General features: G+C 40.3%; 2 protein-coding genes across 20 annotated transcripts in view; one reads left to right on the forward strand and one right to left on the reverse strand.

Annotated features, from left to right (window-relative positions):
• The window catches only part of MAGI1 (membrane associated guanylate kinase, WW and PDZ domain containing 1), a 633,420-nt gene that overhangs the window by 470,178 nt on the left and 140,094 nt on the right, over positions 1–23,148 (forward strand). The window lies entirely within an intron of this gene.
• Positions 17,242–17,835, reverse strand: LOC122682562 (ATP synthase subunit d, mitochondrial-like). The gene has a single exon (XM_043885430.1). The coding sequence runs from the start codon at positions 17,793–17,795 to the stop codon at positions 17,310–17,312; it is 486 nt and encodes a 161-aa protein (XP_043741365.1). The 5' UTR covers positions 17,796–17,835; the 3' UTR covers positions 17,242–17,309.

Genomic DNA, 23,148 nt, shown 5'->3' on the forward strand with positions numbered 1-23,148 from the left:
CAGTGTTCCCTGCCCTTTTCCTTTGAAGATGAACTTTACTCCTAGAGACTGGTGGGATCCATCTCCACAGCTTCCTTCCTCCTCTCCCCTTTGCCATCTCTGGCACATGACATCAGAAACTTATGTCAGAGCTACAAGAGATGAGCCATCTCATCTAGTTCACCTGCTTTTTTTTTTTTTTTTACAAGAAAGAGAGGAGAGTGAGGTTGTTAAGTTTCCTCAAAGTTAACAGTGATCTTCCCTTTGAAGAGTTATTGATGCACCAGGCTTATAGCAAAAGGGAAAATTGTTTTAATGGCCTGGCCTTGGAAATATCTGCTATCATCAGTTTTCCTTTTCATCTTTCAGTTCCTTTTCACGGCCACAAATCAGTAAAATCTCTTGGGGAACAAAAACAGCCCCAAGAAGGAGCTGACCTGGGCTGACATCTCCTACCAGCCGTTTTGGATTTTGCCAGGGTTATTTTTGCTCTTGGCAGTCTAATCCTCCCTAATTGCAGGGCCATATGGTGCCTTGTCCCCCATGTGGAGAATTGGCACTTCCCCTTCAGTCTCTGTCCTTCCTGCTGCACAGATTACCTGCCATAGTGAAGGGGTTGAGCAGACTCATCCTGCAGAGATTTTGCACCTTCTACACCTTGAGAACCAGAGCTGGATGCTTGTCTTGATGTTCTAGGTTGGAGACCAGGGATGAAAAAAGCCGTACAATAGATAGTAAAATGAGGTTGAGTTTCAGGGGCAGTCAGACCTGGATTCCAGTTCTGGCTCACTCTCGCTGTCATTATTGTCATGCTCACTGATGTCATAGTGCTCCTTTATGCCAGGAGCTGTCATCTCATCTCCTGATCTCATTTATTTGTCACCTCAGCTCTTGTGGAACTGAGGCTTGGAACAGTTACTGAGGAACTTGTCCACGTCACATGGCTCAGGCCAGTTTCAGACTCTGGTCTTTCTTTTTCCTAATCCCACACTCCTAACCAATAGTCCTTTTTAACTCTAAAATAGTATCTAGTATTGTGCTTTTATACTGTATTCTTTGTCATAATGTAATCTGGAAGTGGGACCATTAGTGGTCATTTTTTGAAAAAATATCCCAAAGTAACATTTACACAAGTGATAAAAGCTTTCACAGGCAACCTTAGATAGTAGTGGAAAATCTGAGATTGGATGGATGTAGTAAGTGAGATGATTTTATAATACTTTGTAGACTGAATTTTCAAGGCTTCCTCCTTGCATTGAATTAAATCAAGAAACCATCTTAACCATGAGGATAATTCCTTACTCACATGCACAGAAAATGTTTTGAGGTGGGTGATCTGTTTGGAATTGCCTCTTGTGAGAATATTTGGTCTCATTAAAAGCACTTTGTATCTCAATGTATGACAAAACCCACTGAAATGTTGTGAAGTAATTAGCCTCCAACTAATGAAAAAAAAAAAGAGAGAGAGAGAGGAAAAAAAAAATTAAAAAAAAAAGCACTTTGTAAAATCCTATTTGTTACTGTTCTCAAGGGGGTAATCAAAGTCTTTGAATTCTGGAGAGTGATTTTGAAGAGAGGACGGAGCAATGACAGAACTTTTCAATAACTGAGTGTTTTGTGACATTTTTAAAGCTATCTTTTGGAAGATATCCATGTTTTGTGATAGTCAGAACACTACACAAGTGATTCCAATGTTCTCCAGAATTAGATCCAAAAATGAAAATAATGGGTAATGTCTAAGCTCCTAAATATACACTGAACAAAAGTTACCGTCACCTTACCATTTACTTCCTGAATATTTAACGGTGCTCCGAGAGATGAGGATAACAGTCTTGTCACACCATGAGGTCCCTGGGGACAGTGACTGTGTCAGCCATCTTTCTTTCTCCACTGTCTCCACCCTGTAGGTGCTCAGTTACTGTCTATTTTGCATTAAATCTACTAATAATGAGATGAGTTATTAACTAGCACCTGCCCTTTTAATCCTTCCAGTAACTCTGTGCTGTAGGCGCTATTTATTCTCATTTTACAGATGACAGTACTGAAGTAAGGGAAGGTCAAGTCGTTTGTCCAAAGTCATTTGGCTGGAAACTGGAGGAGCCAGGATGATGCCTGATTGCTTCTCCCTTCCATTAGGTGCACTGTGGTTGTTTTATTGAGATGGCTGGGCAATTTAGAGCTATACTAGTTCAGTTTGGGTCAGGTTAGTTTTAGTAATCACTAATGACTTAAAAATCATTAATGACTTTTACTCTGAAAATAGTTTGACTTACATAAAGTTGCAAATATAGTAGAGAGTTTCTGTGTTTCCTTCCCCCAGCTTCCGCCAATAATGTCTTAAGCATGCACTATATTAATTCTGAGATGCTTCAGCGGTCTGAGTGAAGATTTCACATAGACTTTTGGATAATAGGCAAGTCTGCAGCTCACACTGCAGCTATAAATTTAAAATCCATCAATATGTAGATGTAGAACCATGGGTCTGGATTGAAACAGAGTTAATGTTCCTAGAGATTTTGGTGTGTCCTAGGAGACTTTAGGCTTCCCAGGTGGCTCCATGGTGAAGAATCTGCCTGTTAGTGCAGAAGACTCAGGAAACGTGAGTTTGATCCCTGAGTTAGGGAAGATCCCCTGGAGGAAGAAATGACAACCCACTCCAGTATTCTTGCCTGGATAATCCCATGGACACAGGAGCCTGATGGGCTACAGTCCATGGGGTTGCAAAGAGTTGGGCATGATTGAGTGACTGAGCTCACATGTGGGAGACTGTAGTGTAATAGGAGAGTTTTGGCTTAGACTTGGAACCTACTTAATTGATGGTTAGAGGTACACGTTATGTGAATTATGTCATTCACTTCCCTTAGCAACTCGAAGACATGCGAATTATTTTCCTTGTTTCTTAGACAAGCAAATGGAAGCTTACAGGAACTGTAGACAGCAACATGGCCAATAGAGATTCCAGCAGTGATCTGTCTCCAAACCTATTTTTTTTTTCATTTATTTTTATTAGTTGGAGGTTAATTACTTCACAACATTGCAGTGGGTTTTGTCATACATTGACATGAATCAGCCATGGAGTTACATGTATTCCCCATCCCTATCCCCCCTCCCACCTCCCTCTCCATCCAATTCCTCTGGGTCTTCCCAGTGCACCAGGCCCAAGCACTTGTCTCATGCATCCCACCTGGGCTGGTGATCTGTTTCACTATAGATAATATACATGCTGTTCTCTCGAAACATCCCACCCTCGCCTTCTCCCACAGAGTCCAAAAGTCTGTTCTGTACTTCTGTGTCTCTTTTTCTGTTTTGCATATAGGGTTATCATTACCATCTTTCTAAATTCCATATATATGTGTCAGTATGCAGTAATGTTCTTTATCTTTCTGGCTTGCTTCACTCTGTATAATGGGCTCCAGTTTCATCCATCTCATTAGAATTGATTCAAGTGAATTCTTTTTAGCAGCTGAGTAATATTCCATGGTGTATATGTACCACAGCTTCCTTATCCCTTCATCTGCTGATGGGCATCTAGGTTGCTTCCATGTCCTGGCTATTATAAACAGTGCTGCGATGAACATTGGGGTGCACGTGTCTCTTTCAGATCTGGTTTCCTCAGTGAGTATGCCCAGAAGTGGGATTGCTGGGTCATATGACAGTTCTATTTCCATTTTTTAAAGAAATCTCCACACTGTTCTCCATAGTGGCTGTACTACTTTGCATTCCCACCAACAGTGTAAGAGGGTTCCCCTTTCTCCACACCCTCTCCAGCATTTATTGCTTGTAGACTTTTGGATAGCAGCCATCCTGACTGGTGTGTAATGGTACCTCATTGTGGTTTTGATTTGCATTTCTCTGATAATGAGTGATGTTGAGCATCTTTTCATGTGTTTGTTAGCCATCTGTATGTCTTCTTTGGAGAAATGTCTGTTTAGTTCTTTGGCCCATTTTTTGATTGGGTCATTTATTTTTCTGGAATTGAGCTGCAGGAGTTGCTTGTATATTTTTGAGATTAATCCTTTGTCTGTTTCTTCATTTGCTATTATTTTCTCCCAATCTGAGGGCTGTCTTTTCACCTTACTTATAGTTTCCTTTGTTGTGCAAAAGCTTTTAAGTTTCATTATGTCCCCTTTGTTTATTTTTGCTTTTATTCCCAATATTTTGGGAGGTGGGTCATAGAGGATCTTGCTGTGATTCATGTCGGAGAGTGTTTTGCCTATGTTCTCCTCTAGGAGTTTTATAGTTTCTGGTCTTACATTTAGATCTTTAATCCATTTTGAGTTTATTTTTGTGTATGGTGTTAGAAAGTGTTCTAGTTTCATTCTTTTACAAGTGGTTGACCAGTTTTCCCAGCACCACTTGTTAAAGAGGTTGTCTTTTTTCCATTGTATATCCTTGCCTCCTTTGTCGAAGATAAGGTGTCCAAAGGTTCGTGGATTTATCTCTGGGCTTTCTATTCTGTTCCATTGATCTATATTTCTGTCTTTGTGCCAGTACCATACTGTCTTGATGACTGTGGCTTTGTAGTAGAGTCTGAAGTCAGGCAGATTGATTCCTCCAGTTCCATTCTTCTTTCTCAAGATTACTTTGGCTATTCGAGGTTTTTTGTATTTCCATACAAATTGTGAAATTATTTGTCTTCTTCTGTGAAGAATACCGTTGGTAGCTTGATAGGGACTGCATTGAATCTATAGATTGCTTTGGGTAGAATAGCCATTTTGACAATATTGATTCTTCCAATCCATGAACACGGTATGTTTCTCCATCTGTTTGTGTCCTCTTTGATTTCTTTCATCAGTGATTTATAGTTTTCTATGTATAGGTCTTTTGTTTCTTTAGGTAGATATACTCCTAAGTATTTTATTCTTTTTGTTGCAATGGTGAATGGTATTCAAACCTATATTTTTAACTGCTGTGCCATACCATTTGGAGGAGTTTTGTGATAGATGAGAGAAATCAAGGTCAGCCTTAGCACTTGCCTAATTAAATAAAAAGGGTGATTTGGTAATAGGTATTCTGAAAGTGAAAATCAGAGTAGTACTCTGAGCACTGAAGGCTGCCCTTTGTTTTAACCTTGAATATTGATTATAGGGTCAGTTTTCCTTCAGATGCTCACTTTATCTTTGCTCTACACAAGGTACTGCTTCATTCATTCAGTTCAGTTCAGTCGCTCAGTCGTGTCCGACTCTTTGCGACCCCATGGGCTGCAGCACACCAGGCCTCCCTGTCCATCACCAGCTCCCAGGGTTTACTCAAATTCATGTCCATTGAGTCAGTGATGCCATCCAACCATCTCATCCTCTGTCGTCCCCTTCTCTTCCTGCCTTCAGTCTTTCCCAGCATCAGGGTCTTTTCCAACGAGTCAGTTTTGTGCATCTGCTGGCCAAAGTATTGGAGTTTCAGCTTCAGCATCAGTCCTTCCAGTGAATATTCAAGACTGATTTCATTTAGGATGGACTGGCTGGATCTCCTTGCAGTCCAAGGGACTCTCAAGAGTCTTCTTCAACACCACAGTTCTAAAGCATCAATTCTTCGGCACTCAGCATTGTTTATAGTTCAACCCTCACGTTCATACATAGCATTCATTCATTCAGCAAACATTAATGGAACAACTAGTACATGCTAGGAACTCTCCTAGATATAAGGGTAATACATAAGCAGGGGGTATGGAAAGGACATAAAATTGTTTCAGGAGATTACAATATGAAAGTGAGAGTTGGTCAAAATCAGCTAATCATGGAGAAGGGAACAGGAAAGGTCTTAACAGAACAAGTATAACAAAGGATTACTACAGAAGCTGTGTGCTATGTGTATGTATATATTTAATGTAACTACATACTAATTATATCTATGTATATATAACATATGTGTATATTTATGTATATATATTATGTGTGTGTGTTTCATATATATGATATATTTAACATATTTAAAACCCATTCTACTCCTAGGTGTAGACTCAATATAATTGAAAACAGATGCTCAAACAAAAGCTTGTACAGAAATGTTCATGGCAGCTTGCTATTCACAATAGCTAAAAGGTAGAAACAACCCAGATATCCATCAACTGTAGATAGATGAAGAAAATGTGGTGTGTGCACACAACAGAATATTATTCAAGAATGAAAAGAAATGAAGTGCTGACATATGCTGCAATATAAGTGAACCTTGAAAACTTTATGCTCAGTGAAGGAAACCAAGCAGAAAAGGCCTCATTTTGTATGGTTTCATTTATATGCGAAGAACCAACTCACTGTAAAAGACCCTGTTGCTGGGAAAGATGAAAGGCAGGAGGAGAAGGGGACAACAGAGGATAAAATAGTTGGATGGCATCACTGACTCAATGGACGTGAGTTTGAGCAAATTCGGGGAAATAGTGAAGAACAGGGAAGCGTGTCATGCTGCAGTCCATGGAGTCATAAAGAGTCTGACATGGCTAGTCGACTAAACAACAATAAATTTATGTGAAATGTCCAGAACAGTCAAGCCCATGGCAGTTACTGGGAGGTTGGGTAGAGGGGAATAGGAGTAAATGCTTAATGGGTATGGAATTTCCATTTGGGGTAACAAATGTTTTGAAATCAGATTACGATGATGGTTGCAACAGCATTGTGAATGTACTAAATGCACTGAATTTATACAGTGTAAAATGATTTGAATGGTGAATTGTATGTCTTTTCTATTTTACCTCTATTAAAAATAAGTATTCAAAACCTTCCACTTTTAAAATGCTTTCCTTTTAGACTCTGTGCAAAATGTTTAACTAGGTTATCAAGTTTAAATAGCTCTTTGTTGGAGGGTGGGGTGGATGTATTTTCTCCGTGTTACAGATTCAGAAATAGAGGTGTAGGTGTTCTGTAACCTGTCCAGTGTTTCACAGAGAAGTGTGGTCTCTGTGAGTGCTGGGCTCCTTAGATGTTCCACTCCATGGGGCCAGGCACCCCCTCTTCTTGTTCATCCACTGTGATCTCCGGCCCTGGCCCCTGACCCACCATAGCAAATGTATTCAGTCTCGTCAAGGAATGGACATAGGTCTTTAGCTACATAAAGCATCTCCATGTTTGATGACAAGTGCACCACTTTTGAGCGGGGCAGGGGGTGGGAATCATTCCTGAGAAAACAGATGCATTTTGCACCATTAGATGAATCTCTATTGATTGACATGGAATAAAAATGAAGTGCAAATATGGTATTTCTGCTAGGTTTTAAAAGTCTTGAGTTTGAAGTCACGCTTTTCAGGGTGTCTGAATTCTTCCTGATGTAAATGATAGAAGTGGAACAAGAAGGACTTAATAAGTAATTTAGAATTAGTTTATTGTCCTCTTAAAGTCTTGATATTCTTTTCAGTCAACCAAAAAAGGCAGTCTCTAAAATTAACTTTAGGTAAAGCTCAGTATTCTCCACTTCTTGTGAACTTGCCAGTTGGTACTTATAATCTCTCTGAAATGTAATTAACTTTGAAAACAGCATTGCAAATATGTATATGTAAGATGATGCTGAGTAGCATCCCCAGCTAGCCAGCAGTGTAAGTGCTAGTTCTACTGGCTGCAGCTTGGCCTCCTTGGACAGAGACTGCTGGAATGACCAAGGGATGCTTACTTTCACTCTGCAGGTTTAGCCTAAAAGCAGTGATTTAGAATGGCTGTTTGAGACATCAAGAAAATACCAGAGGAAGAGAAAATGTGTGACTGTTAGCCTTCCTGAAATTTAATGGCCCTTGTCAGTGGGTTAAGCCTGCATTCTTGCCTTTATGCATGTGTTTCAGGCCTGGAAATAAGGACTGAATATCCTTTTAGCCTTTTTCACTCCTACCTTCTGATAGCCTTTACAATTTCTAGGAAAACCTAGGGCTGAACACCTGTGAGTTTGATGGCTGTTTAATTTTTTAATCTTTAGGGGACTGTGGAATTATTTAATCACCCAGTTACCTATATTGTCAGTTGAGGGAGCATTCCCATCACAGGATTGAAGAAGTCAGGTCTGTGAAAGATAGCTTGGGAATTCTCACCCTTGGCTGTTGCACTTATTTAAAGCAATGTGGAGGTGGGTTAAATGCAGCGTCCCATGTGCTGGAAGGCAGTTAGTTAGGCCTTCGGTTGGTGAGCTATCGTGGGTATGTGCAGTGGGTTATTAGAGTAATTGAACTGTGTTTCCATAAAGAGGAGAGTTTCATTATCAGATTCTTGTTTGAATAGTGTCATAATAGCAGCTGTAGCACATATGACCTAATTTGCATGCAGATAAGAATTCTAGACAGCTTGGTGGCATAATTACTACATAACATACATTGCTAGTAAGAACTGGGACTTTCACCAGAGGTATGCTCCTGAGATGCATCTCCCTGACTTTGTTAAGTTTCAAATGATAGACAAGTAGGAAGTAGCCATTTCAGTGATGTCCTCCTTGTTTTACAGCATCCTAATTTGAGCAGCTTTTTTGGTGTAATATGGTAGTGGTGTCAACAACACCTTCACAATGAACCAAATCTCAGGAGGGCAGGAAAAATAAGAGTGAGTTGCCATTTCCTACTCCAGGGGATCTTGTTGACCCAGGGATCAAACCTGCATCTCCTGAATTAGCAGGCAGATTCTTTACCGGTGCACAACCAGGAAAGCCCAAAAGGCACAATAGATTTTACTAACTAGAAAGTCTAATGAATTGGGGCAGTGTAAATTATGGTGAGCAGAGGAGGAGAAGGGGACGACAGAGGATGAAATGGCTGGATGGCATCACCAACTCGATGGGCATGGGTTTGGGTAGACTCCGGGAGTTGGTGATAGACAGGGAGGCCTGGCGTGCTGTGATTCATGGGGTTGCAAAGAGTCGGACATGACTGAGCGACTGAACTGAACTGAACTGAAATTATGGTGAAAATGGAAACTATAAGATTAATTCTTTGAAAATCTTAACAATAAGTAACAGAAGGTTCTTTGTTGTCTTTGCAAAGATCAGGAAGCCTTTTTTCTGTTCACGTTGTGTAAAAACTTTCATCTCCCTGTGGCTGTGATTCAGTGAAGTCACTGAGGTCTCTAGGGGAATGAGCACCTGTTTGCATGCAAGCAGGAGACTGTTTGCATGCCTTACACTGGGCATGGTGATTAAACCTAGTGTGTGCTCAGTAAGTATTTATAAAATGAAGAATTAGATTTTTTGATTATCATCCTACATGTGGGACTTCCCTGATGGTCCAGTGGTTAAGACCTTGCCATCCAATGCAGGAGGTACAGGTTTTATCCCTGGTCCTGGAGCTAAGTTCCCACATGCCTCACAGCCAAAAACAAAAAACAAAAAGCATATCTTAAAGCAGAAACAATATTGTAACAAATTCAATAAAGACTTTAAAGATGGTCCTCATCAAAAAGAAAAAAAAAAGTCTACTCATAATGATTGTTGGAGATGTGAAGAAAAGGTTACCTTTGTACACTGTTAGTGGGAAATTAAATTGGTGCAACTGCTATGGAAAACAGAATGGAGATTCCTTAAAAAATCCAACATAGAACCACAATCAGTTCATTTCAGTTCAATAGCTCAGTCGTGTCCAACTCCTTGTGACCCCATGAATCGCAGCACGCCAGGCCTCCCTATACATCACCAACTCCCGGAGTTTATTCAAACTCATGTCCATTGAGTCGTTGATGCCATCCAGCCATCTCATCCTCTGTTGTCCCCTTCTCCTCCTGCCCCCAGTCCCTCCCAGCATCAGGGTCTTTTCCAATGAGTCAACTCTTCACATGAGGAGGCCAAAGTATTGGAGTTTCAGCTTCAGCTGAACTAAAGGACCGATCTCCTTTAGGATGGACTAGTTGAATCTCCTTGCAGTCCAAGGGACTCTCAAGAGTCTTCTCCAACACCACAGTTCAAAAGCATCAATTCTTCAGTGCTCAGCTCTCTTCACAGTCCAACTCTCACATCCATACATGACCACTGGAAAAACCATAGCCTTGACTAGATGGACCTTTGTTGGCAAAGTAATGTCTCTGCTTTTTAATATACTATCTAGGTTGGTCATAACTTTCCTTCCAAGAAGTAAGCGTCTTTTAATTTCATGGCTGCAGTCAACATCTGCAGTGATTTTGGAGCCCAAAATAATAAAGTCAGCCACTGTTTCCACTGTTTCCCCATCTATTTCCCATGAAGTGATGAGACCAGATGCCATGATCTTAGTTTTCTGAAAGTTGAGCTTTAAGCCAACTTTTTCACTCTCCTCTTTCACTTTCATCAAGAGGCTTTTTAGTTCCTCATCACTTTCTGCCATAAGGGTGGTATCATTTGCATATCTGAGGTTATTGATATCATTTGCATATCTGAGTTTATTGATATTTCTCCCAGCAATCTTGATTCCAGCATGTGCTTCTTCCAGCCCAGCATTTCTCATGATGTACTCTGCATATGAGTTAAATAAGCAGGGTGACAATATACAGCCTTGACGTACTCCTTTTCCTGTTTGGAATCAGTTTGCTGTTCCATGTCCAGTTCTAACTGTTGCTTCATGACCTGCATATAGGTTTCTCAAGAGGCAGGTCAGGTGGTCTGGTATTCCCATCTCTTTCAGAATTTTCCACAGTTTATTGTGATCCACACAGTCAAAGGCTTTGGCATAGTCAATAAAGCAGAAATAGATGTTTTTCTACTGCCGTATGATAAGAGTAATTCCACTCCTGGGTGTTTATCTGGAAAAAAAAGAAAACACCAATTCACAGAGCTACATGTATCCTAATGTTCAGAGCAGTGTTATTTATAGTGGCCAGGACATAGAAGCTACCCAAGTATTCATCAATAGGTAATTGACTTAAGACCCATGGTGTACACACACACACACACACACACACACACACACACACACACAATGGGATATTACTCAGTCATAAAAAAGAATGAAATGTGCCATTCGTAGTAATTTAGATGGACCTAGAAAAGCAATGCTTTAGTGAAATGAGACAGAGAAAGGCAGACACTGCATGATATCACTTCTATGTGGAATCTAAAAAATAAAAAGAATGTATATACAAAAGAGAAACAGACTCATGGGTACAGAAAACAAACTTGTAGTTATCTAAGGGAAGAAGGGAAGGGGATAGGGACACATTAGGGGTATGGGATTAACAGATACCAACTACCATTTATAGTAGTAGATTCACAGTATTGTAAATAAACTATAGTTCAATCTTAAAAAGATACCATTTTATTTTACCTTTCTCCAAGCTACTCTATTGGACTTGAAAACTCAGTATTCTTAAACTTAGTGTTTACATTTCTGATTACCACTGGTCCTTTAGTGAAAATGAAATCTTTGAGTATCATGAATTTATCTTAAATACTTGATTTTTAAAAGCATTCCAAACATTAGTCAGTTATTTCTCTGGATTACCTCAGTATAGCAGATGATAGCTGATAATATACTTGGTTATAAAGACTCCAAGGAGAAGAAAGGAAACAGGACTACTGAGTGTTGATGGGATTTGTGAGACTCTCAGTTGAAGCTGTTGATTTGAGGAAGGTGTTATGTTCAGTGCTCATTGGAATTTTCCCAGGAAACTTGTCTAGAAATGAGGTAGCCTTGACATCAGGACAGAAGGATGGCTGCATCTGGGGAACATGCTGATTGATCATTGTGAGCTGAAAGGGGGGACTGCAGACTCATTCTAGGGAGATGAGAATGTTTACAATTTGAGTCTAGAAATGCAGCTAAGTAGGTATTAAAATTCTGGCTGAGGGGAGTGGAGCAGAAGGGAGCGGAGAATCTAGCAAACTACACAAATGAACCTTTGTTTTAAAGTAATTGTTTCTGGAAGACATATGTGAGGCTGCACTTCCAAGCCCTGTAGTCCTGAGTGCTTGATCTGAGGGGCACAGTTTGCCAATTATTAATGGGCTGGCTTGGGAGCTTTGCCAGTTTTCCTATTAGATTTTTCTGGATCACAGCCAGAACCTTGTGGATGAGTTTTGACCTCCAGAGAGAGCCCCATGGAGCTGAGAGAGCTGGAATGTGAGTGACTGCAAGGAATTCTGCCTGGCCTGACTGATCAGATATCCCACTGGTGTGACCCATTGTGTGGCCCATCCTGGTGCTGTAGTGAGGACTGCACACTTGCTTCCTGCTCACTTGTCTTCACACTCTCACAGCAGGCCAGGGGAGCAGGCTGTGTTCACACCCTGAAGGGTGTGCTGCATTTGCTTAGTTTTTCTTTGTTCCCTGTGTTGCCCAACCCTACTCCATTCTAGTGTGATCAGTCTGGAACTGATTGATGCCCTGAAACACCTGAGCAGTTGCTCTGGAAATTGGTCAAAAAACAACTAAACGCCTCTCTCTTTTCTGTAAGCAGGAAGAGGATGAGAGAAGAACTAGGGGCTCACATTCATTAAATCCTGTGAAGTGCCAAGCCTTGTACATACAAAGAGTTGTAACAGTTATCTCAGAATTTTCAGAACAGTGCAGTGAGCTGTGATGAGAAATGAGCAGTATTGCTTTATTGTGGTCCTTTGTCTTCTTATGGAGTCTATGAGAGACTCCATTGTTTCTAGATAGAACATGTTGGAATTTTTCCACTGGGTAGCATCCATTTTCATTGTATACCAAGGCTTGTGGTTTGAGAGTATAGGTCACAATATTAGTTGTCTGTCGTTGCTGTGGAATTACAGAATTATCCTAAAGGCCAAAACCAACTTGCCTTGCTTCTTTTCCTCCCTCTTTACTTTTATTCCTCATTCTTTCTGTTATTCCTCTTTTCCTTCCTTCTCTCCTCTTTATCCTCCCTTCCTTTCTTCCCACCCTTTCTCAAAGTTTTACTGAGCATTTGCTTTGTAACAACCTCTGGAGTAACTTGAGGGCACTGTTTTCTGAGATCTCTACATTTGATTTCTGTTACTGTCAGGAGTTTCATTGACTCTTCCGTAGTGAGATCTCCCAGGATGTGCACTCTGGAAATATTTATGGTTGTCCAAATGACACAAAATTAAGAAAAGGATTTTTTCACCTTGGTGGCTTATTTGTGTCATCTTCTCAGTTCTCATCACTATTTCTAGTTTTTACTGGCACTGAAGAGTCCTTTCTTAGAATGCTTAGGCAGTTGAGTTTTAACTTAGAACGAGTTCATTTTCAAGCAAATGATGCAAATGAAATAGCTTTAAGGTCTAACTTTCCATTGAAATTTTCTTATTTGGTGAAGTGTCTAACTTCACCATGGGGCAAGATGCTTGCTTTGAGATGCACAGGAAGCAGAGACCACTGGGAGAGCAGCCTTTCATTTCCCGGTTACTCAGAGACAGGAGGTCATGTAAATGGAGTAACAATAGCACTTTCCCTTGCTTTTCTCTCTTGTGTATTTCTTTCCCCCCACCTCCGTCTCTCTCCTTTTTTCTGATGTCACTCATGAAGTTTGTTCACATCAGGTGACATTTATAATGATTGCCCTGTAATGCTCTCTTGGACCTTTATAGTGTGTAGACTAGAACATTGTCTCACTCAGCAATTCCTAGCATCTGAAGTAGAATTTTCTCCTCTTGAGATTAAATGGCAGGGATACAGTGGTTCAAAAACAATTTGTTTAGTGACTCTTACGGGCTAGCATACATTCTGAGCAACTACCTGTGCTTTATTAATTGATTGCGGTGTAAAAGACTCTTTAGTAGACATGATATGTGTGCCCAAACACTATAGTTATTAATAGCACCCAGGGCATGGACATGCTGGTTGAGGAAACAGACAAGTTCTTTGACTGGAGAGTGGAGCTGTGGTGTGGCCAGGGACCGGATACTATGAGAATCCACAGTAATGATACCCAGCCCAGTCTTTGTGTATCAGGCTAGGTTTCCTGAAAGAATTGATATCTGCACTGAGAATTATACTGCAGGAACATATGGGGGTGCAGTAGGGATTGGTAGTATAAGTGTTGTGTGAGAGAGAAACAGCAAACTTGAGGTTTCCAAGTGTAGACAGTTACAGTAGGTGCCACATTCAGAAATTAGCCAAGGCTGCTCTGCCTTTGGAGCAATTGCTTGGGTGGGGGTTATAGGGCACCAGAAGCAACAAAACTGAGATCCTGAGTGCTCGGTGCTGGCGTGTATGACCAGAGGAGAAAGCATGAGCAGATCATGGGAAGCTTCCAAGAACTCTACGGAAATTGAGTTTTATGTTTGTAGACTTTGGAAAGCTTCAAACGGGTGAATGATGTAGTTAGATTTGAATTTGCTGTTCTTGTCTCCTGAGTCTAGAAGGTATAATCTGTGTTGTTAATTGTTGTGAGATTTTTATCCTAAACTTAGCTTTATGTGGTAGAAGAGGAGTCATTTCTTCATACTGAGATCCTCTAAAACCATGAGTAAGCTTTGTAGGAAGTTAAGGATAGTGGTACTCAAATTTTGCTTGCTTCTGTTAGTATTTCTTAAAGTGTGTGTCAAGGAATACTAGTCCTGGGAAATGCCCACTGAAGAAAGAGTTGGGTAAACAGAAAGAAGTCTTGCAGTGAAGAATTCTGTTTTTTTTTTTTTTTTTTTTTTAAGAATTCTGTTGAATTGGATTAAACCTGTTGCTTTCCAAAATCATTTGACTTAGATTTCTTTATGGCTGAAAATCTGTTAACATTTGCAGGCTATGCTGTGGGAGAAAGCATTGTTCTTAATGGAGGATATTGAAAGAAATATTTAGTATTCAATGAGGAATGAAACTGGTTTTTCCTTTCCCTGTGATAGTATGTTCTCTTGATTGCTACCTCTCTATAGCAATTAAGGGAATCAGGAACCCACTGCTAACTTAAGCTAGTGTAGTTGTAAAGAAGAACACTGGAAATTGTAGAGAAACACATCCCCAATAAATTGAATCCTGTTGAACTAAAGCATAAGGTTCATAGCCATTGCAAGTTTTTTGTTTCTTTTTGCTTTGGCCACACCCCTCCATTTGTGGGATCTTAGTTCCCCAATCAGGATTGAACCTGGATTCTCTGCAGTGAAAGCACAGAGTCCTAACCAGTGGACCACCAGCGAAAGTCTTTTTAAACAACAAACCTTTGGTTTGTGCTTTAGCAGATAAATGGTGACTTCTCTGTAAAAATGAAAAGTTTTATAACTGTTAGTTTGTAATGACTTTCTAATGCATTTCACCATTTGGCAGTTTAAAATGATAACTTGAGTTTCATAAAGCTCTTATGCCTTGAATTACTCTTTAACATATGGTAAGAGGTATAATGTTTATCATAATCTAACAACCACCAAATAGGAAACTAAATCACTCAGGAACTCAGGTATGCATATTTACATTGAAATAGTGAATTTTCATCACTCATGAATATTCATTGTGCTTTGTATTTACTCAGTAAGTAGTACAGGCCTCATGTCAATATTTTCTGAAGTCTGTGTTTCACAAACTAATGGCGCATCGGCGTGCATATTTAGGTATTTATTAAACTAGTTAAACATTTGTCATACTTGCTCCTAAATCATGGGCTGCTGATGTTTTTAAGGATTATTCGTTTCTAATGTCCTTCCAGTGATGTATCTTGAGGACTGATTATTTAACATAGAGATGTATGACAATAGGTTTTTCTGTTTTGTTATAGTTGTTAGGTCAAAATTTTATTGTTCATGGCTAAATGCCACGCAAAGACTTTTACTGTTAAAAGCAACTCTCCCTTCAGTGTAATCTCTTGATAAAGTGGAAATGGAATGTGAGTGTCAAACAGTGATCTGTTATCAAGCCCAGGATAATAAAGTGGTACAGTGATGCTTCTGTTTGAAGTCTCTTCCACTGTTTGTGGTGAATGTTACATTGCATGTCTTGGATTTTATGATGGAGTTTGCACTAATTATCAGCAGCGAGATTCTGAATAGAATGATAAAGTCATTCTCTTTCTTTTATGAACTTACAGAATCTTATAAGTTGATATCATGATGGTTTGCCCTCCCCTGGATTGGCTAAAACTTTGCCAAAATAGATTTGGTGGTCTTAAATTTTGTAAGGGTTATTATGCTGAGGTATTTAGTTAGCTTCTGTTACCACCGTGCTTCATCAGTCACAAGAGGCTTCTGAAAGGAAGTTTGACAGATCATAATAAGACAACTAAGACATCTTAATAAACACTGTTCACGCTTAGAAGATGGGTAGTCAACTGTGGTTGCTGATTCCCCTGGGACTAATTCTTTTTGTAGTTCAGCTCTTAATGTAATGGAAATCAGGGAGTCATGCCACACAAGTTTCCATTTTGAAAATGTTCCTCATGAAAATGCCATTTTTTAAAAAGGTGAAAATCAATTCTTTAGCTGGCATACTTTATTTTTTTTTTTTGGAAAGAGCACTCATCATATGTCAGGCACTGGCAGAGTATTTAATGTACATTATCTCAATGTAGCCTCAGTATATTTTTAGAAACTAGGTCCTAATATTAATCTCATTTACAGACAGGGAAGCTGAAGTTCAGAAAAATCAATGAATTTGCCTTGGGTCACCTGTTAAGCAGCTTACCTGAGTTTAAATACAAATCTTTCTGACTCTAAAACTCAAGTTCTTAACTGTATTAATGTAATATCTCCCACATAAGTGCTTCAGAACTTTTTCCCCCTTATGGCTGATCCAGTCCTGAGTGAATTGTTTCAGTTAACCACTGCTGTGTCGCAGATCACTCCATCACTCCAAAACTGAGCGTCTTAAAACCAGTAGTAAGCATTTATCTTGTTCATGAGTCTGCAGTTAGGCTCAGTCTCAGTGGGGTGTCTTCCCTAAGGGTAGGCTGGGTGGGTCACATGGAGTTAGAGAGTTTACTTCTTGTGGCTGCAGAGTTGTGTGGGCTGTTGACTGGGAGCCCAGCTGGGCCTGTTGGATGGGAACTTCGGCTCCTCTCTGTTGGTCTGTCAGCTCCCTCCTAACATGGCTGTTGTGTTACAGAAGCCTATTAGCAAGTGTAAGAGGCCATGTCACAAGCTGCAAGAGTTCTTTTGACTGGGCTCAGTAATAGCATAGCATCACTTTCTCTATATTCTCTTGGCCAAGCAAGTTATTGGTTTAGTCGCTCAGTCATGTCTGACTCTTTGTGACCCCGTGGACTGTAGCCCGTCAGGCTCCTCTGTCCATGGGATTTCCCAGGCCAGAATACTGGCGTGGGTTGCCATTTCCTTCTCCAGGGGATCTTCCTGATGCAGGGATCGAAGCTGGGTCCCCTGCATTGCAGGCAGATTTTTTACCAGCTGAGCCACCAGGGAAGCCCAAGCAAGTTACTAAGCAGATTCTAATTCAAGAGGAGTAGAGTTGGACACCGTGTTTTTTTTTTTTTTTTTTTAACCATGTAATTCTTTTTAATGTCCAGAGTTTGTAATTCGAGGGCCAGAGCTTTCTCCCGGACCCGAGCTTATAAGCTCTCAATTGGCCTGTGAGGCCAGTAGGGATACTTCTTCTTGTCTAATTTGGTTTCTGGGAAGACTTCATTCAAGTCCTCAATGGTCATCTGATCAAATGGAATTATGTTCCTCATCTTCTCCAGCTCTTTCTCATATTCCTGAATCCTGGTCTTTGACTGAGCCAAAAACTCAGCACAACTTTTCACATCTTCTTTTTCTTCAGCATCCACCTGGGCAGTATATTTATCCTCCGGTATAGGAACCTTCAGGGCATTAAACTTCTTTTCAAAGTCATCCACCAAGCCAGCCTTTGCCACGTTGGCCTTGTAGTAAGCCCAGTTGATGGCAGGTGGCTTCTCAGGCAGAGTAGCCAACCTGGAGGTTAGGGTCTCATTCCAGGACTTCAAGGAGTTAGCCACGGCCTTCTGGTTTCGAGGGATGATCTCCCCGAAAGCTACCCAGTCAATGGTTTTTAGAGCAAGTTTCCGTCCAGCCATCTTGAGATCCTTCACCGACCCCGGGCGGCCCGCAGCCCGCAGCCGGACACCGTGTTTTAATGGGCAGGATTAGTAGCTTTTTTCCCTTCTCACAATCTATTACTTCAGTTTCTATAATATTCTCTTAACTATTGTTCCTCTTCCTGTTCTAGTCCAGCATGGAGTTTGTTCTCAACCCAAGAGACAGAGTGACCTACTTAAAATCAGTCTGTAAAACCTCTTGACCCTGCTCTGGTGAAAACCCTCTAATTGCTTCCCTTCTTATTTGAAGTAATAAACAAAGTCCTCATGGGGGCCTACATCTACCTGTGTTATCAAATCTTTATCCTCTCTGCTCTTATGTTTGACTGTCTCTGTTCCATGTTCTCATTCAAACACCAAGCATGTTCCTGCCTCAGGGCATTTGTATTTGGTGTTGCATGCTGTGTATGCCTAGAATACTCCTTCGGGTTCTTTATATGACTCCCATCTCCCTTTCATCTAGACCTCTGTGCATTTTACCTTCTCAGTGAGGCATCCGCTGACCAGAAAAGATTGAATTCCACTTCACCATCCAGAACTTCCTTTCACTCTTTTTCTACTTTTTCTCCCTTACACTGAGTGTCATATGACATATTTATTAACTTATTTATTGTGTTATCTCCACCCATTAGAATATAATCTCCATGAGGACAGAAACTTTGGTTTATTTTGTTGCTGGATCCCAGTAACTTCCACAATACAATACCTGGCACATAGTAGGTGTTCAGCGAATATTTGTCAGATGCACAGAGGAACTTGATTTCAACACAGATTTAAATTTTTCATGGCATTAATGTTTATGAAGTATTTTAATTTATGAATATAACTTTGTGTCTCATAATGCTGTGGGATTTAATCTGGTTTAACAACAGCCATTTGGAATTTCAGGTCTTATCGAGGAGATCCAAAATGAAATCTCTGCTTATTCCAATCTCCTCCTACTTTTTCTTTTTGTAAACATTCATGGAGATTATCATCTTGTGAAGTTTTCTAAGCCCCAAGGTACCTTTCTTTCAATAAATACTTGTACAACTACTGCATGCCCAGTCTGTGCTAGTCACTGAGGGTATAGTGGGACAGGCATAGCCCTCTTCTGACAGGGTTAATATCATGATGAAAGAGGAAGACAGTAAATAATTGTACGTATACACCAAGTCATTACAGATTCTGAAAATCACTATGAAAGCTATGCGGTGGTCTGTGAAGGACAATTAGGCAGAATTTGCTTTAGATATAGACAGGGAGACATCGGGTACAAGGAGGTCTTTAGGCTAAAATGTAGACAGTGGCTTTTGGTTAGTTTTAAGATACTAACCAGAGGGATATGTTTATTCAACTAATGTGAATTTAGCACCTACCATGTGCCAGATGTTTTTCCAGGTGTTAGGGATTCAGCTTTAACAGGACAAAAAACCCCTCTTCTCATGGATTTTACATTCCACTATGAGAAGATATTTTAAAATTTTCTTTGTAATGTAAAATTAAAATTACTGTAATATTTTACAGTATATTCAGCAGCGTCAAGTCAGGAAGACAGAAGCAATACTAGGTATTTCAGCAGAGAGAATCTAATAATGTAGGGTCTGAAAAAGCTAAAGGAGAGCTCAGTGTTACGCAAAGAGAAGACAGTAAGGTCATGAAGCGGCTTACACTGTTAGGGAGGGAGAGTCCAATGGAAGGGGGAATGTTAGGGGACGGGCTTCATGGCTGAGAGCTCAGACCTCTAAGGAGGCAGCACCAGCCTTGAGTATACATACCTCTCAGATGGCTTGGGGAAGTGCAAAGGCCCTGAGGCAGGAAACTGCCTGGAGTGTTCTAGGAACAGGGAGACCAACGTGGCTGACACAGAGGGAGACTTCAAGATATTTGGTATCAGACTTAATGCTCCAGAGTCAGGAAACTCCAAATTTTAATACCAATTCAGCACCCTCTTTAACTGACCATCGAAAGCAAGTAATACATGCTTTCCAATGCTCAGTTTGCCCATTTGGGAAACAGGGATATAAACACTATGCCCTGTGGTTATGATGACATTTCAAGGGGGAAAACTGTACTTTATACAGTGGCTGACACATAGTAAGTGCTTAATAAGTGGTTGGTTGTGGTGGTGATAATAGTAGACCTGTATTACTATTTTATATAGGTCTATTACTATTTTATACAGGTCTACTACTACAGAGAATTCCAGAAAAACACCTACTTCTGCTTCATTGACTGTGCTAAAGCCTTTGACTGTATATATGATAAGAAAAAAATGTCGTGTGTGTGTATATATATATGTATATATATGTATATGGATGGATTCTGTATTATCTGTAGTTTTAAGTGTCCACCGGGGTTGTTGAAAGGTATCCTCCTGGGATAAGGAGGGAGTACTTTAAAGGGATTTAGAAAAGGCAGAGGAACCAGAGATCAAATTGCCAACATCCATTGGATCATCAAAAAAGCAAGAGAGTTCCAGAAAAACACCTACTTCTGCTTTATTGACTATGCCAAAGCCTTTGACTGTGTGGATCACAACAAACTTTGGAAAATTCTGAAAGAGATGGGAATACCAGACCACCTGACCTGCCTCCTGAGAAATCTGTATGCAGGTCAAGAAGCAACAGTTAGAACTGGATACGGAACAACAGACTGGTTCCAAATTGGGAAGGGAGTGTGTCAAGGCTGTATATTGTCAGCTTGCTTATTTAACTTAAATAAATTAGTTATTTATTTAACTAAACAAATTTGGTTATTTAACTAACTTATTTAACTTATATCATGTGAAAGCCAGGCTGGATGAAGCACAAGCTGGAATTAAGATTGCTGGGAAAAATACCAATAACCTCAGCTATGCAGATGACACCACCCTTATCGCAGAAAGTGAAGAGGAACTAAAGAACCTCTTGATCAAAGTGAAAGAGGAGAGTGAAGAAGTTGGCTTAAAACTCAACATTCCAAAAACAAAGATCATGACATCTGGTCCCATCACTTCATGGCAAATAGATGTGAAGCAATGGAAACAGTGAGAGTCTTTATTTTCTTGGGCCAAAATCACAGCAGATGGTAACTGCAGCCATGAAATTTAAAGACACTTGCTCCTTGGAAGAAAAGCTATGACCAACCTAGACAGCATACTAAAAAAGTAGAGAAATTACCGACAAGTTCCATATAGTCAAAGCTTTGGTTTTTCCAGTAGCCATGTTTGGATATAAGAGTTTGACCGTAAACAAAGCTGAGTGCCAAAGAAGTGATGCTTTTGAACTGTGGTGTTGGAGAAGACTCTTGAGAGTCCCTTGGACTGCAAGGAGGTCAAACCAGTCAGTCCTAAAGGTTGGAAAGACTGATGCCGAAGCTGAAGCTCCAGTACTTTGGCCACCTGAAATGACTTCACAGAAATGACTCATTGGAAAAGACCATGATGCTGGGAAAGATTAAAGGCAGGAGGAGAAGGGGACAACAGAGGATGAGATGGTTGGATAGCGTCACCGACTCAATGGACATGAGTTTGAGCAAACTCCAGGAAATAGTGAAGGACAGGGAAGACTGGTGTGCTGCTGTCCATGGAGTCTCAAAAGAGTTGGACAGGACAGAGCAACTGAACTGAGCTGATTGTTATTTTAACACCTGCTGTTACTAGTGCTGCTGCTTCTCTTCCTTTTCTTCTTGATCATGACTGCTACTGCTGTTAAACTTCTTTCACGACCCAGAGCTTGGAGCCCAGGACAAGAAATGGCTTTTGAGCAATTTTGGAATGTTGAAAATTCCAAATGTTGAGAGGTTTCTGAGTTGTGCAACAGTCAGTACTGCTTCCTACATAAACTTCCTGGTGTGTCCTCCCTCGTTTTTAGAATTTGTGTAATTGAAGTGTTACGGTGGCAGGTGTGCTGGTGTGGTTGGAAGAAAAAAAACAAAAAATAGTTCTTTCTCTTTGTCCAGTATTGGCCACGGTCATTATGCTGATTTAATGGAGGCTGCAGTAGTTAAAGATGATTCTCATGGCTGAGAATTTACCTCAAAATATCAGGACTTAGTGGTGACTGGGGACTTAAGGTTCTTGAATATTGATATATTTGACATGTTCCTTTCCGGATGGTAGAGAGGCTTGTTTTCTTTATGCTTTTTATGGGTTTCATATTTTCTAGAGCATGTACTCAGAGAAGGCAATGGCACCCCACTCCAGTACTCTTGCCTGGAAAATCCCATGGATGGAGGAGCCTGGTAGGCTGCAGTCCATGGGGTTGTGAAGAGTTAGACACGACTGAGTGACTTCACTTTTACTTTTAACTTTCATGCATTGGAGAAGGAAATGGTACCCACTCCAGTGTTCTTGCCTGGAGAATCCCAGGGACGGGGGAGCCTGGTGGGCTGCCGTCTATGGGGTCACACAGAGTCAGACACAACTGAAGCGACTTGGCAGCAGCAGCAGCAGAGCATGTACTTTTTATCTCTGAAGAGAGAAATAAGAGAGTAAAAGTTTTTAATTTTTAAGCTAGCCACTTCTACCTCAATTTTGATCAGGCCCTATTTTGTGAATGTCCTATATCACATTTATTTTGTTGTAAATGTCATTCACTGACCTTAGTTGTTGCTCATTTAAGGGTTTAGGAAAGCACTCTTCGCTTTTAAATGTCTCATTTCCTGTTTTACATATGTAAAACAAAAATCTGTGCAGATTGGTGAAAAGTCCCTAACTTTAAAAATGAATCGCTTTAGTCTCTTATTACTCTTTTCAGATGTAACAAGTATGGCATGTTGAGAGTAAAATAAGCTTTCTGGATTTCCCAGCTGGCTCAGTCAAATACCTATACCCTTTTTTGTTTGTTTGTTTTGTTGTGTGAAACCAAATCTGTGGAAGGCCATGGTGGTAGCTTTTGGATAAAACTCAGTTTTTATGCTTTTTGGATTTATAGAAGATATTGACTCTTTGCTCCCTCTGTGCAAAAATGTGGGTTTCTTAGAAAATGGAACTGTAAGTGCTGGGTAAATAGGTTAAGAGGCAGGTATCTGGTGAAAATACCTTGTAACAGCTCCGGGATCATCCATCACTTTCTCATGTCTTCACCTGCTGACAGGAAGCTAACGGCAGCGGTACCCATGCTGCCACATCAGGGAAATAAACATGGCCTCTCCCTTCTCCTTCCCCTTGATCAGCAGGCGCTGTCAATAGGGCTGATGAATTAGATGAAACTCAAGAGTGAGGACCAGGAAGCATTGTGCAATATGACATTTAATTACTAGGGGTGAAATAAACCAAAAACAAAGGAAACCGCTCGACTTTTTACTAAAGATAGATTGTTCATATGTCAGAGCTAAGATGTCATTGCCTTTTTTTTTTTTTTTTTGTCAT

This window comes from Cervus elaphus, chromosome 24 (assembly GCF_910594005.1).
Source record: "Cervus elaphus chromosome 24, mCerEla1.1, whole genome shotgun sequence".
Classification (NCBI taxonomy): Eukaryota; Metazoa; Chordata; class Mammalia; order Artiodactyla; family Cervidae; genus Cervus; species Cervus elaphus.

Bases quoted from the DNA above. Each gene is read 5' to 3' on its own strand.
- LOC122682562 (XM_043885430.1), bottom strand. From the start codon at position 17,795: ATGGCTGGACGGAAACTTGCTCTAAAAACCATTGACTGGGTAGCTTTC.